This window comes from Podarcis muralis, chromosome 1 (genome assembly GCF_964188315.1).
Source record: "Podarcis muralis chromosome 1, rPodMur119.hap1.1, whole genome shotgun sequence".
NCBI lineage: Eukaryota > Metazoa > Chordata > Lepidosauria > Squamata > Lacertidae > Podarcis > Podarcis muralis.
The window spans coordinates 123,114,846-123,127,727 of record NC_135655.1 but is presented as its reverse complement, the minus strand read 5'-3'; the positions used below and the strand labels follow the sequence as shown (position 1 = coordinate 123,127,727).

At 43.7% G+C, this 12,882-nt stretch overlaps 1 protein-coding gene across 5 annotated transcripts in view; it reads left to right on the top strand.

The window, feature by feature from the left end:
- The window catches only part of HECW2 (HECT, C2 and WW domain containing E3 ubiquitin protein ligase 2), a 188,776-nt gene that overhangs the window by 137,101 nt on the left and 38,793 nt on the right, over nt 1–12,882 (top strand). For all 5 annotated transcript variants that reach the window (XM_028750866.2, XM_077917435.1, XM_077917437.1 and 2 more), the window contains 3 exons: nt 3,581–3,683; nt 9,296–9,392; nt 12,536–12,619. In XM_028750866.2, coding sequence (XP_028606699.2) covers nt 3,581–3,683; nt 9,296–9,392; nt 12,536–12,619 — 284 coding nt within the window. The remainder of the gene's footprint in view (nt 1–3,580; nt 3,684–9,295; nt 9,393–12,535; nt 12,620–12,882) is intronic.

The window sequence follows — 12,882 nt, the reverse complement described above, 5'->3', positions numbered from 1 at the left end:
GCTTTGTAGTCTTGTTATAAAAAAGTGTGCCTAGACATTCTGTTGTTGCGCCCATAACCTAGGTTTAAGGTGCCATTTAGCTCCTAGCTTTCATATCTCAGTTTCTAACACTGTATCTTTGACCTGTAGCTCAGTAGGCTCCAAGCTGCATTTGAGTTCCAAGTTTTGGTGGGTTCTGGGCTCCAGAACCGGGCTGGAGTTGCCTGCTACCTTCCTACTGATCTCAACACAGCCAGTCATCGATTGCAAAGCAGTGCACTCCTCTAAACAAGTTCATCACAGAAAACAAAATATGCAAATACTGCGGTTAGCTATCTTATCACTCGTGGACCCAAGGTGACAGCAGTTCTCAGTTCCCCTGGAATCTATAGCAGCGTGTCAGATTATAGCCCGAATCAGCTGGATTCAGGTTGTGCCAGCTCGACGAAAGTACCCTGACCTTTGCAATAACAACTTTTATCTTTTGCAAAATGTCCCTGCCATTTCCCCTTTATACCACTGGAGGGCCTTTGAATACAGATATTTGTTCACAGAACAGCAGCAACAGGAGCACCCTGTTTTTCACATCATGGCTTTTTGATATGGTTATCTGTTTCAAGTCAAGCCAAAGGATCCACTGAAAGTCAAAAGTGGGGGGCAGGCAGAGGGAGCAGAACATGTACCATACTGACAAAGAAATTGGACACGAGCCCATTCTTGGAATCCTTTTCTAATAATTCCTAATAAAAACAACTGTGTTTATAAGCATACAGGTATTGGTTTTTAAATCTCTTTGGGCCCCTGCTATGTGTTAACTCTGCTTCCTCCACATTGGTCTGTGCACAGTCATTCTCCTGGCCCTCCCTTTAATTTATTAAAAGTCACCGTGCAAAGGAGCGGGTTGCAAAAACCGAAAAAAACTGTTGGTAGAGTGGTGTACATATTGAAATGAAGCATATAGTATAAAGCAAATAGTAACCTGTTAGTAACTTACAAATATTTGCAAGGTTACCCTTTTTAAACTGAAAGGTCATCACTCTTCTTGTTTTTCCTTCTTATAAAGACCTTTTCTGAGCTTGGTCCACTATTCTAGGGGTCAAAGTTTGAAGGGACGGGGCTGTCTTTCAGCAACTGGGGAAAAGTAAATCAAGGAGATGGAGCAAATAATACTGGTATTCTCACTTCCTGACACACTTCAAAAGGAGTTGTTTCCCCCCACTTTTCTCCTGTACTGAGAAATGTACAAATCTAGTTTTGGGAGACTCTGTGTTTTTGCTTCTTTGTGGCTCTTTGGCATCTTAAAAAAGCAAGTATTTTAATGACACAAAGTTGTGGGTGAAGATTTGCAAATATGTATGTTTCTCACGCTGAGAGGAAAGGGTATGCAGCGAGCCTGCGGAGCAGGGAGCGATGAACTACAAAAACCCCCGAAGTTCATGTAACAAAGACCTATGGGAGCCAGGAAATTGCAGAAGTAAAGGTTGCTCTTACAGAGCAGAATGCACTCAGCTGTAACTGTGAAGGGAAGCGACAGTCATAGATGGTGCTTTTGTGCTTCCTCTATGGGACCCAAGTATAAAGCCATAAAGAATATTAAACCTCACCAAGGCCTGCAATGTCAGCTGAGCTTGTTTGTTCTGGTGCGTATCGAAAGCAGGGTTACTTGCAATCAATTATGATTTGTCCAAACATTGGGGGGAAATCTTCAAGCTCACACTAGTTCTCAGCGGAAGCAGAACTCCTCCAGGCTGTTAAATGTTACACAAAGTAAAATAAAAGCTTATTTTAAACTCTCAGCCCAGACAGCTTTTTATGGTTGGTAAGTAGAGTAAGGGTGTAGTAGTAGTAGTAGTAGTAGTAGTAGTAGTAATTTTATTGCTCATATGCTCATACCCTGCCCATCTGGCTGGGTTTCCCCAGCCACTCTGGGTGGCTTCCAGCGAAGTAAGTATATATATGTATATATGCATATATATGCATATATATATATATATATATATAAAATGTCAGGCATTAAAAACTTTCCTGAACAGGGCTGCCTTCAGGTGTTTTCTCATAGTTGTGTAATTCTTTATCTGCCTAACATCTGATGGAAGGGCATTCCACTACTGAGAAGGCCCTTTGCATGGTTCCCTGCAACCTCACTTCTCACAGTGAGGGAGCCGCCAAAAGGCCCTCGGAGCTGGACCTCAGTGTCCGGGCTGAACAATTCGAGTAGAGATGCTCTTTCAGGTATACTGGGCCAAGGCCGTTTAGGGCTTTAAAGGTCAGCACCAACACTTTGAGTTGTGCTTGGAAACGTACTGGGAACCAATGTAGCTCTTTCAAGACCGGTGTTATGTGGTCTCCGCGACCGCTCCCAGTCACCAGTCTAGCTGCCGCACTTTGGATTAGTTGTCGTTTCTGAGTCACCTTCAAAGGTAGCCCCATGTAGAGCGCATTGTGGCCATTTAATACTTGCAAAAGCTCTTAAACAGATACTGAGTCAAACAGGTGCCAGCTGAGACATGGGACTGGATTCAGCTTGCAAGGCCTGCTAGCAGAAACCTTTGCAAAGACTTTAGCTAGCACTGCAGTGCTTTCTCATGCCTGCACCTCCTCTCCTCACGTCACCCCAAAATTTGGCTCAGTGGAGCAGTCTGAAGAACCCCGAGAACAGCATGCATTTGGAGAAGGGGATTGTTCTGTGTGGCAAGCGGAAATGTTTGTACTGATAGACTGGTTGCCATAGTGCTACACTGAATTTCTCCCGTTGTTTTTAACTGGATGTATTCGAGACTGATACCAATGTGAAAAGAAAACAGTAAAGAGAGTTGAAATTGTATTAAAGCTTCTAAGATGATAATTTTCACCTCGTTTGAGTCATTTGTGGAGGCACTTACATTTCATTTGTCACCCGTTCACTGGTTTCTAATTGATACGTAGAGACAATATTTTTATTTTTTTAAAAAAGCACAATCGGGATCGCTTTGTTCTAGAAGAGAGGATGCAATGTGAAGTTGGGGCAGGGGGAGTTTTTGCATAATTAAAAGACCCCCGCTGGAGGTTGTTTTGGACCTCAAACATGGTGGAAGGTTAAATGTCTGAAGAAACATTTCAGTAAAGCAGAACTGCTTTGCTTTATTTAAAAATATTTTAAATGACAATGTAAAGTAAGGCGTTTCTTTCTGACCATACAAACATGGTCCTTTTGATAATCGTCTCGCATTGGCCCCAAAGCTACCACAACTGGGAACTATACTGTAGTTAATACGTGTATGTAATGAATGTGCACATTTGGGGTTATGTAATGAGCAGTCTTGAGGGAAAGTTTAACTCTCTCCCACACCCTTGCTCAGTCCTGACAGAAAACTCTCTGAAGCTGCTATTTGCGTTTTGAGGGGAAGCTCCCATCGGGTGCCTATGGAGGCTTCTCTTGAAGTTCAAACAGTAGCTTCTGACAGGATTTTATTTTTTAAAATGGGAAAGTATTCAACTTCCTTTCCTCACTTCTCACCAACCAAAAGCTGCTTCCCCATGGCTGCTGTTTTCAAAACGATCAAATCCGTTTTGTACCTAAGAATAATGACCTCCATTTGTTTTTTTTGTTTCATTTTTCCAGGTAGGAGAGGATTCCCGCCATTCAGGACCTCCTGTCTTGCCGAGGCCATCAAGCACATTCAACACAGTGAGCAGGGCTCAGTACCAGGACATGGTTCCTGTGGGTATGTGTGCCTTGCAGAGTCATGCTTTGTTTGCATTTTGCATGGGAGGGCTGTGTCTTATGTTACCATTTTAAGGCATGAGGTTTCTCCTGCAATTTATTGCCCTTCTAAAAAACGACAACAAAATATTGGGCAGGATCCAGTGTTGCACGAGTGGACTTAAGTGAAATGTATACTGTGAGATTCTAGGTGTGGCTCTGATATATGCACACATCTTGCTTGGGGTAAACTCTTGGCATTAAATGCTATAATGCTATAATGTTGTAACCCAGGGGGTGTTCCTCTACAACTGGAGCTGGTTATTTTGGTTTTCTGTGAGCGTTTTTCTCGGCCTCGTGCCTTAGGGTTGCCAAGCACCCAGCATTTTGCCGAACGCCTTTTTGGAGGCCACTCTGTGACCTTTCAGACATGGATTATCTAGAGTCTGATGTTGACAGACGATAGGACGGGGTAGGAGGATAACGTTGGGAAAAGAACATCCAAATCGTTCTAGCTAATTAGCTGCTGGACTGGTAGCAACTTCCACCCACCAGAGTTCAATACAGGAACACTGAGAGAAATGGGTGAGAGTTTAGTTAGGGCTGAAAGTGGGGAGCTTGTTCTCTGAAAGTGAGCACTTGCTGTTGGTGAGATTGCAAAGCCTCTTCGCATTTTTAAAAAAGTTTATGTAACTAGGAATACATTGTACAAAAGGGACTTTAAAAAGTTATCTATAGCAAGGCATTGCCAGGGTTAAAAAGGTAAAGGGACCCCTGACCATTAGGTCCAGTCGTGGCCGACTCTGGGGTTGCGGCACTCATCTTGCTTTATTGGTTGAGGGAGCTGGTGTACAGCTTCCGGGTCATGTGGCCAGCATGACTAAGCCGCTTCTGGCGAACCAGAGCAGCGCATCAAAAGGCCGTTTACCTTCCCGCAAGAGCGGTACCTATTTATCTACTTGCACTTTGATGTGCTTTCGAACTGCTAGGTTGGCAGGAGCAGGGACCGAGCAACGGGAGCTCAGCCCGTCGCAGGGATTCGAACCGCTGACCTTCTGATCGGCAAGTCCTAGGCTCTGTGTAGGTGTGTTTCACATACGCTCCCGGCACACCTCCCAGGCCTCCAGTTTGCTAGGAAAACTGAATTACTGTGTCACGAAATGAAAAGTTTGGAAAGCTTTGACCTAGAGTCTTCCTGCCTCCTTCCCAAAGCCCAGTAAGCAGTCCTCCACCTGGGGGCTCCTGGCTTTCTGGACCCCCAGAAACAAACCCTCATATAAGTTATGAGTTACCTTCATTACCTTATTTTTATTTAAAAGGGCTCACAGATGCAGCGAGAATGTCTTGTCCCTTAGGAAGGGAGTTCTGCATTCACCTGCATGCTGCTCATTAACGTTAAACCTTAGGTAGTCTTAAAACAATGGCTTTAATGTGAAGCACAAACCAGGTCAATTGAAAGATTAGTCTGAGCCTTACTTTTGAATCCTGATGTTCCATTTGGTATGAAAATGAAGGAATCCAGCTTCTGAGATGTATGCTGATGTAAGTCATTAATACAGATCACATGGGTGCAATTTTGAGCATGCGACTTCAGACATGGATGGTGCCAAACAACTCCTACATCTAGAGTGGATGTAAAACTCCAGGCTTCAATCAAAAAGCCATTCATGGGAGAGGGGTGTCTTGTTAACTCACTCAATTATCAAGAAGTGTCAGTGTTGTAGTGAGTCCTTGGTTTTGGCCTACTAAGACAGAGCTTGGCCACCATTACCAAAGGTGCAGAGTAATTGGCAGGATTTAATCTCTAGTTTTAAAATGTTTTGTGTTTTTTTAAATTGATGATTGTTATTTTTACATTTTAATGTTCTGTTGTTTTTAAACGTGTCCACTTACACAAAAGCAGAGTCAAATACGCATTAAGAAGACTTCAAAAGAGTTTCTCTGAACAGCTATTCCATTACATTTTGTGCAGGGTTTTTTTTTTTAAAAAAAAGAGTGCACAAAAAGACCACATTTATGCGGTGCACCACTTTGTACACTTTTCAATGCTTTTCAGTGCATTCATTCATGAAAATGTACCTTTTGAAAACCTTTTGTATAAAATAGGTATTTTTTTGTGCCACTGTGCAGAATCCAGAAAAGTGTGTGATCTGCTTGGGAGTTGCATTCCAATCCCCAAATTAGTTTGGGAGTGTCAGATTGGGCCATTTTGCTGCAAAAAGAGACCGAGTGAATTCCTTTCCCATTCCGTCACCGTACATATTGCCTTTGTTGAACATTATTTAACATTATTCATAAATATTAGGTTATCTATGGATATATAGCAACAGAAAATTTCTGTGGCAGAAGTCTCTGTTTGTGTGGAGTTCCATATGAACATTGTAGCCTTGCTGAGCTTTGGAAAAATACGAAAGCTGTTCAGAAAGATCTGCTTGGAAAAAACACACACATTGAAAATTGCAAATATAGGCAGTGAACATTTGCTCAATAAATATGCTAGTTAAGTGTGCCACAGTTTGATATTCTGCATCCGGCAAACTTAAGTGTGCAGCAGATTGTTATCAGAACAGAACAGCAAGAGCACTTTCAACAGAAAAGCATTCTTTCAGGTTGATCATTTTTGTGTGCTGTTTTCTGCGTGAAATGCTCAATTATGAAAGTTGCAAGGTGCTCACCGGTTTAATAAGTGGCTCTGGTTTCTGCGCAGCACTGTTGCTTTTAATATCAGCTTTGCCTTTTCAGTGGGTTGAGTTGTCTTGGAAACTGCTTGTGCGCCCGATTCTTACTTACACACGGCAAAACCCATTGGCTCCAGTTATGGTGATTCATGCCTTTCAAGAACAGAAGCTAATTCACTGAATGTAGCAGCTGTCACATTGTGGGGGAAGACACCCACGGCCAATTAACCTGATGGAGTGCTTGGATGTTTGCTCAGCAGCACTGTTTCTTGACAGTCGCTGCTGATTTAAGCTTCTGCTGCTGCCCGTTCCCTCAGTGTTGCATATGGTAACGCTTTGGAAAAGCTTCTCTGCTTCAAATGCAACTACAGAATGGATTCCAGGCCTTGTAGGCTCCGGTCCTAAACCTACTTAAGTAAGGAGCAAGCCCAATTTAACTTAGTAGGGCTTACTTCCAAGCAGGGTGGACTTGATTGAAATCAAATCGATTTAAAATCACGATTTAAATAACTAGTCAGTAAGACTTGTTTTAAATCATTATTTTTACAGAAAGACTCGTTCTTGCTGGTATTATCTTAATATTTATAACCAGGGGAAGGTTTCGTTTTTGGAATAATAAATTTTCAGAGTAGTTTTTACAGTTATATCAAAAATTATTGATTTGGTTGTACTATTAGAAATACATAGACAGATAATTATGAAATTATTGTGAGGTTTAATAAGTTAACTATATTTGGACAACTTTTCTGCTGTACTTTATTGGAAGGAGAAAAATAATCATTTCCTTGATAACAATTTAAACTAATTATTTAACTAAAGCAATTACATTATAGCATATGTATCCATGTTTGTTAACTCATGTGGTTAAACAATTTTTTTAAAAAAAACAACACCCTTAAGACTGAATTTCAGCACACATGAAAAACTTAAAATAAATCCTTATTTCCTGATGCATAGACTTTGGACTATAATATAACTTAAATAGGAAACTATAGAAAGATTTTATTTTATTTTAAAAATCCAATTTAAATCACAAAGATCTGATTTAAATTTTAAAAATCCAATTTTTTTTTAATCATTTATTTTTATCCACCCTACTTCCGAGTAAGCATGCAAAGGATTGTGTTGCCTATCCGGTTGGAGCCTGAGTGATAATGTTCATTCTGTACTCTGAATTTAATTCTTCTTGTGTTTTAGCATACTAGGTGGATAGCTTCTAGTTTGCTTTTTTAAAAAAAACTTAAATTTTGTCTGCACCGGATGACTGCGGGTCAGCACACCCAAGCAGCTAGACATCGTTACTTATACACTGTGGTTCTTGCCACAGGAAGCAGCACTGTCACAAATGTTTTTTCTGTGTGGATAGCAACTTTGATGCTACTGCAGCTATCCTGCTCAATAGTGCCTATGGCACAAGTTCCTCCACCCGTGTACCTACATCACTTCGAATCTTCCAACAACTTTGAATCACCTTTATTATGGTTCTCCCCATGCCATACCCTATCTTTGGGAAGAAAAAAAAAAGAGAATAAAATCATCAGTAGTGTAGTGGGAAATTGTGATGTGCAGAGTCTTGTGATAGTCACAGTCATGCCCCCGCGTGACCATGCCTCTTAGCATCTGGGATAGCTCAGTTGTTGAAGCACAAGACTCTTAATTTCAGGGTCATGGGTTTGAGCCCCACGTTGGGAAAAGATTCCTGCATTACTGGGGTTGGACCAGATGACCCTCACGGTCAACTCTACAATTCTATGATTCGAAGACTATTCAATAATCTTATGATTACAAAATCATCATCATCATAATTAGATTGCAATGGTTAATGCAAGTCTTCATGTGCTGCCCTTTAGGGTGGCGCTGTGGGTTAAACCACAGAGCCTAGGGCTTGCCGATCAGAAGGTTGGTGGATCGAATCCCCGTGACGGGGTGAGCTCCCGTTGCTCGGTCCCTGCTCCTGCCAACCTAGCAGTTCAAAAGCACGTCAAAGTACGAGTAGATAAATAGGTACCGCTCCGGTGGGAAGGTAAACGGCGTTTCTGTGCACTGCTCTGGTTCTCCAGAAGCGGCTTAGTCATGCTGGCCACATGACCTGGAAGCTGTACGCCGGCTCCCTTGGCCAATAAAGCGAGATGAGCGCCGCAATCCCAAAGTCAGTCACGACTGGACCTAATGGTCAGGGGTCCCTTTACCTTTACTATTTTCTGCTCGCATGCAGGGGCAGATGATTTGGAGTGCTCCAATATTTTCTTTCAGGGTGGCTTTTCTATTTTATAGCATAGCTTGAGCACCATTCCCTTGAAACCAAAGCACCTTATGTTTTTAGTGTTTCTAGCGCTTAGCTTCAGAGCTAAAAAACTCCCCTTCCATGCTGATTGGGTGGCTCTGTCGTGCAGGAAACAGAGGCCCTGCAGGTAATAGTAATGACTCTTCAGTACCCCCATGATCCTGGACCACCGCACCACTGGTGATCATCATGTTAAGGGTTAGATTTAGCTAGCAGGGGCTAAGTGCCAAAAGATAGTTGTTGTCCCTTTGGACACCTCCTTCTCCAAAGGCGTCCATTTCTCAGGGGGATGGTAAAGGTAAAGGGACCCCTGACCATTAGGTCCAGTCGCAGATGACTCTGCGGTGAGCCGGTGTACAGCTTCTGAGTCATGTGGCCAGCGTGACTAAGCCGCTTCTGGCGAACCAGAGCAGCGCACGGAAACGCCATTTACCTTCCCGCCGGAGCAGTACCTATTTATCTACTTGCACTTCGTGCTTTCAAACTGCTAGGTTGGCAGGAGCTGGGAGAGAGCAGCGGGAGCTCACCCTGTTGCAGGGATTCGAACCGCTGACCTTCTGATTGGCAAGCCCTAGGCTCTGTGGTTTAACCACAGATGGTAGTTGAGCCTAAAAACCCCGAGGTTTTAGTTAGCTGTATTTTCCAGTAAGATGCCCTTTCTTGAATTTTCAGCTTACAACGACAAGATTGTCGCCTTTCTGCGACAGCCCAATATCTTCGAAATTCTGCAGGAGCGGCAACCAGATCTTACCAGGAATCATTCACTCAGGTGAGCATAGTACTAACCTTTCTTTCCCAACATCGAAGCCGGCTGTTTATTTAATTTTGAATTGCAAGCAAAATACGGCAGCCTGTTTAATATATCTGCTTATTACCTGCGTTCAGGCTTAATGATAAAACTATGGCTTATTGTGTGTTTGAGTGGGAGGCTCTTCTGCCTCCCCCCAGCTCAGCACAGCTGCAAGGAAGATTTCAATTTAGTGCAATGGTTCGGTATTGCATACAAACCCTCAACTGTGTTAATCTTATCTGCTCTGTTGAATGAGTCCGCTTCACAAAACAAGCTTTGAAGCTGGCTTGCTTCAGTCAGCTGTAGTTGAGACTAACCACAGTTTGTCCAGGTTCAGACAATAACACTTAAGTGCATGCACCCGAATTTCTTCCTTGAGGTTACACTGGAAGGGCTCAAGCCCCAGGGTCGCTGAGGCTTGGTTGCAACATAAGTAATAGTTTATTGTTGCCACCACCTCAGATGATGGTGGACTCCCTGCACTCCCAACAGTACTTCCCTCTGCCCACCGCCACCGCAGAAATTGGGGCAGCGTATTTGCAACTACCTGCCCACCCCAGCACATCCTAGCACCATCATCCAAAATCAGTATATACAGATAATAAACTAAGGTCTTGTAGGTGCTGCATCTCATAATGTCAGATGGAAGATAGTAGCACCTCTACAACACTCCTCCCCCTGTCTGTCACTGGGGTGTGTGTGTGTGTCACCACCGACCAAATTTGTCCCCTTGGGTAAGGATTGCAGATCTGTCTCCTACAGTGCCTGGCCTACAGTTCCATATCTTGACCGTGGAGGGAGGCACACCTGTCTCTGCGGATCCCCAAAGTGGCAAGCCAAAGGGGCAATCTCCTTGAATGTCATTTACAGTCGAACCTCAGAAGTCGAATGGATTCCATTCCGGAAGTCTGTTTGACTTCCAAAACGTTCGGAAACCAAGGCACGGCTTCTGCAGCCAATCGGAAGCTGTGGAACCAACATCGGACGCTCAGATTCCAAAGAATGTTCGCAAACCGGAACACTCACTTCTGGGTTTGCGGTGTTCGGGAGCCAAAACGTTCGACTCGCAAGGCGTTTGATTTCCGAGGTACGGCTGTACTTCGGGGTCAACCCTGCAGCACATGATGGAGCCTGTTCTTGCAGTGAGGCAGCCTCTAGATGACAACCACGCCCTAGCTGTAATTCCTCACTAAGCAAGCAATTCCACTCACTGGAGTCAGCCCCCAAGCTCCCAGGCAGATATCTAACAGGAATAACAAACAGATGCAGGCAGAAAACCACACACACACACTTGCTGGCTGGGGGAGCACACCAGGCAGGGGCCAGGACGGTGCCAGAAAGCCTCTCTCTGCTTAGTTCTCCTGCAGGTCTGCTCCCAAAATTGTCACAAAAGGTATGGCAAGCTTTTGAGTTCTCCACAATGTTGCTCAAAGCAGTGGAGAACAGGAGGTAGAAAAAATAAAAATCGAATAAATTATTCTGGATGTTGCAGCCATGAGTTGTTTCTGTGATGGAGATGGTTTCATGTAAAGTTTGGGACAGATCTGGGTTCCAATCCAGACATTAATTTCTCAGAGATGGGGAGCAGACATTGCTTCTTCACTTTAGGTGTGTGAACCAATAGCTGCCAGCAATTTTTTAATACTTTTTTGGTGCTGTTATTTCCCCCCTGAATTATGTCCAGGGAGAGGATATGAATGCTTCTACTTCTCTCTCGGGCCAGCACTCTATGAGTGATGAATGGTGTTGGAAAAAGAGTGAAACCAGCTGTAGCTGCATTGGTTCTCTTTCAGCATCATGAGACTTTTAAAAGTCTCTCAGAGTGACAAATAGTGACAGCACAGCCCTGAGAAGCGAGAAATGAACAAAAGGAAATCCTGTCTGCATGGTTCTGAAAGTAAGAGGTGCTTGCATGAAGAGGAATGGCTTGTTCTTCTACACGCACACCAGCAGCAGCAACCAAAAGGGATGAGAATGGCTGCTTTTTACAGAATTCTAAAAACACTGAAAGGAGAGAGAATTTCAGGTTTTTACCCTCTTTAAAAAATGCAAAGTGTGCTCATGCATGCAGAAAGGAACTTATTAAAAACCAAGAGCGGTTCTTGTGGCACCTTAAAATCGAGCAAATTTACTATGGAAGAAGCTTTCATGAACTACAGTTCCATTGATCATCTGCATCTGAAGCCCGTCTGATGAAGCAAAACTGTAGTCCATGGAAGCTTATGACATTAGAAATGGTTTAGTCTTTTAAGACGCCGCAGCACTGCTTGTTGGTTTTGTGCAAAAGACTTAACATGGCTGCTCCTCTGGAAGTTGTTGCTGTATAAGAGCTGGTGCATCATGCAAAACATGGGAGTAGAGTGAGGCCATTGTTCTACCTCTTTATTGTCTACACGGACTGGCAGCAGCTGTCCAGAGTTTCAGACAGAGGGCCTCTCTTTTGGCCTTACCTGGAGGTCCCAGGGATTGAACCTGGTATACCTTCTGCATCCAAAGCAGATGCTTTTTCCACTGAGCTGCGCCCATTCCCCTAAAAAGGTGTGTCAGTCAAAAAGTGGTTTTAAAAAAAACCCCAAAACAAAACAGGCAGAAGCTCACCAGACTGCCACCATCTCAAATTAACTGAGCTGGTTTTGCAGAACAATATGCCTTTCTCTCGTTCCTGGTAAGCTCTGTGCTCTTGAAAATTAACAAGATTCTCTTGACGTTTGTGCTGAGGGCAGAGCAGGTGCACACACGTTCTTTCGGAATAGCAATAGCCTTCTCCGAGCTGCTGCTTGGAATTCAGAGCCACACTACCCGTGTCAAGTTGAGGGATTGATTTCCATTGGTTGGGTACCTGGGAGCAGCTTCTGAGAGACGAGGACAACAGCAAAAACACAACACACCCTTCTTCCGAATGCATTCGTTTAGGGGCTTGGGTGGGATGGGGGGATGGGGCTGGTTGCGAGATTCCTCCATTCACGTTGACATGTTGCAGCAGGTCGGAAAATGGTTCCTGAAATGCGGAGGGATAATCCAGAGGTGCACTTGATATACCCAGTGCTTTTCCTCGCTGTCCTGACGTACGTCAGTGCCTTGTTTGCAAGAGATGCTTTAGAATGCTGTGTCTGCCTCAACAGGGAGAAGATCCAGTTTATTCGGACTGAAGGGACCCCGGGACTCGTGCGCCTGTCTAGTGATGCAGACCTTGTCATGTTACTAAGGTACATGGTGCTGTTCTACAAACGAATATGGGTTTGTTCTTTTTTTAATCACCTTGGAACGTTTGTGCAAACTGCTCTGGTGACCCCAGCAAGCTCTCCCTCCCTTCAATTCTTCGAAATGAAGCTTGGGGGAGATGCAGCCGAGGATTTAAATGACAGAATTGTCTGTGTTAAGTTTCTAAATTGCAGCATGCTTTCAGTCAAGGATATTTATTTACCGCATTTTTCGCTCTATAAGATGCACCAGACCACAAGACGCACCT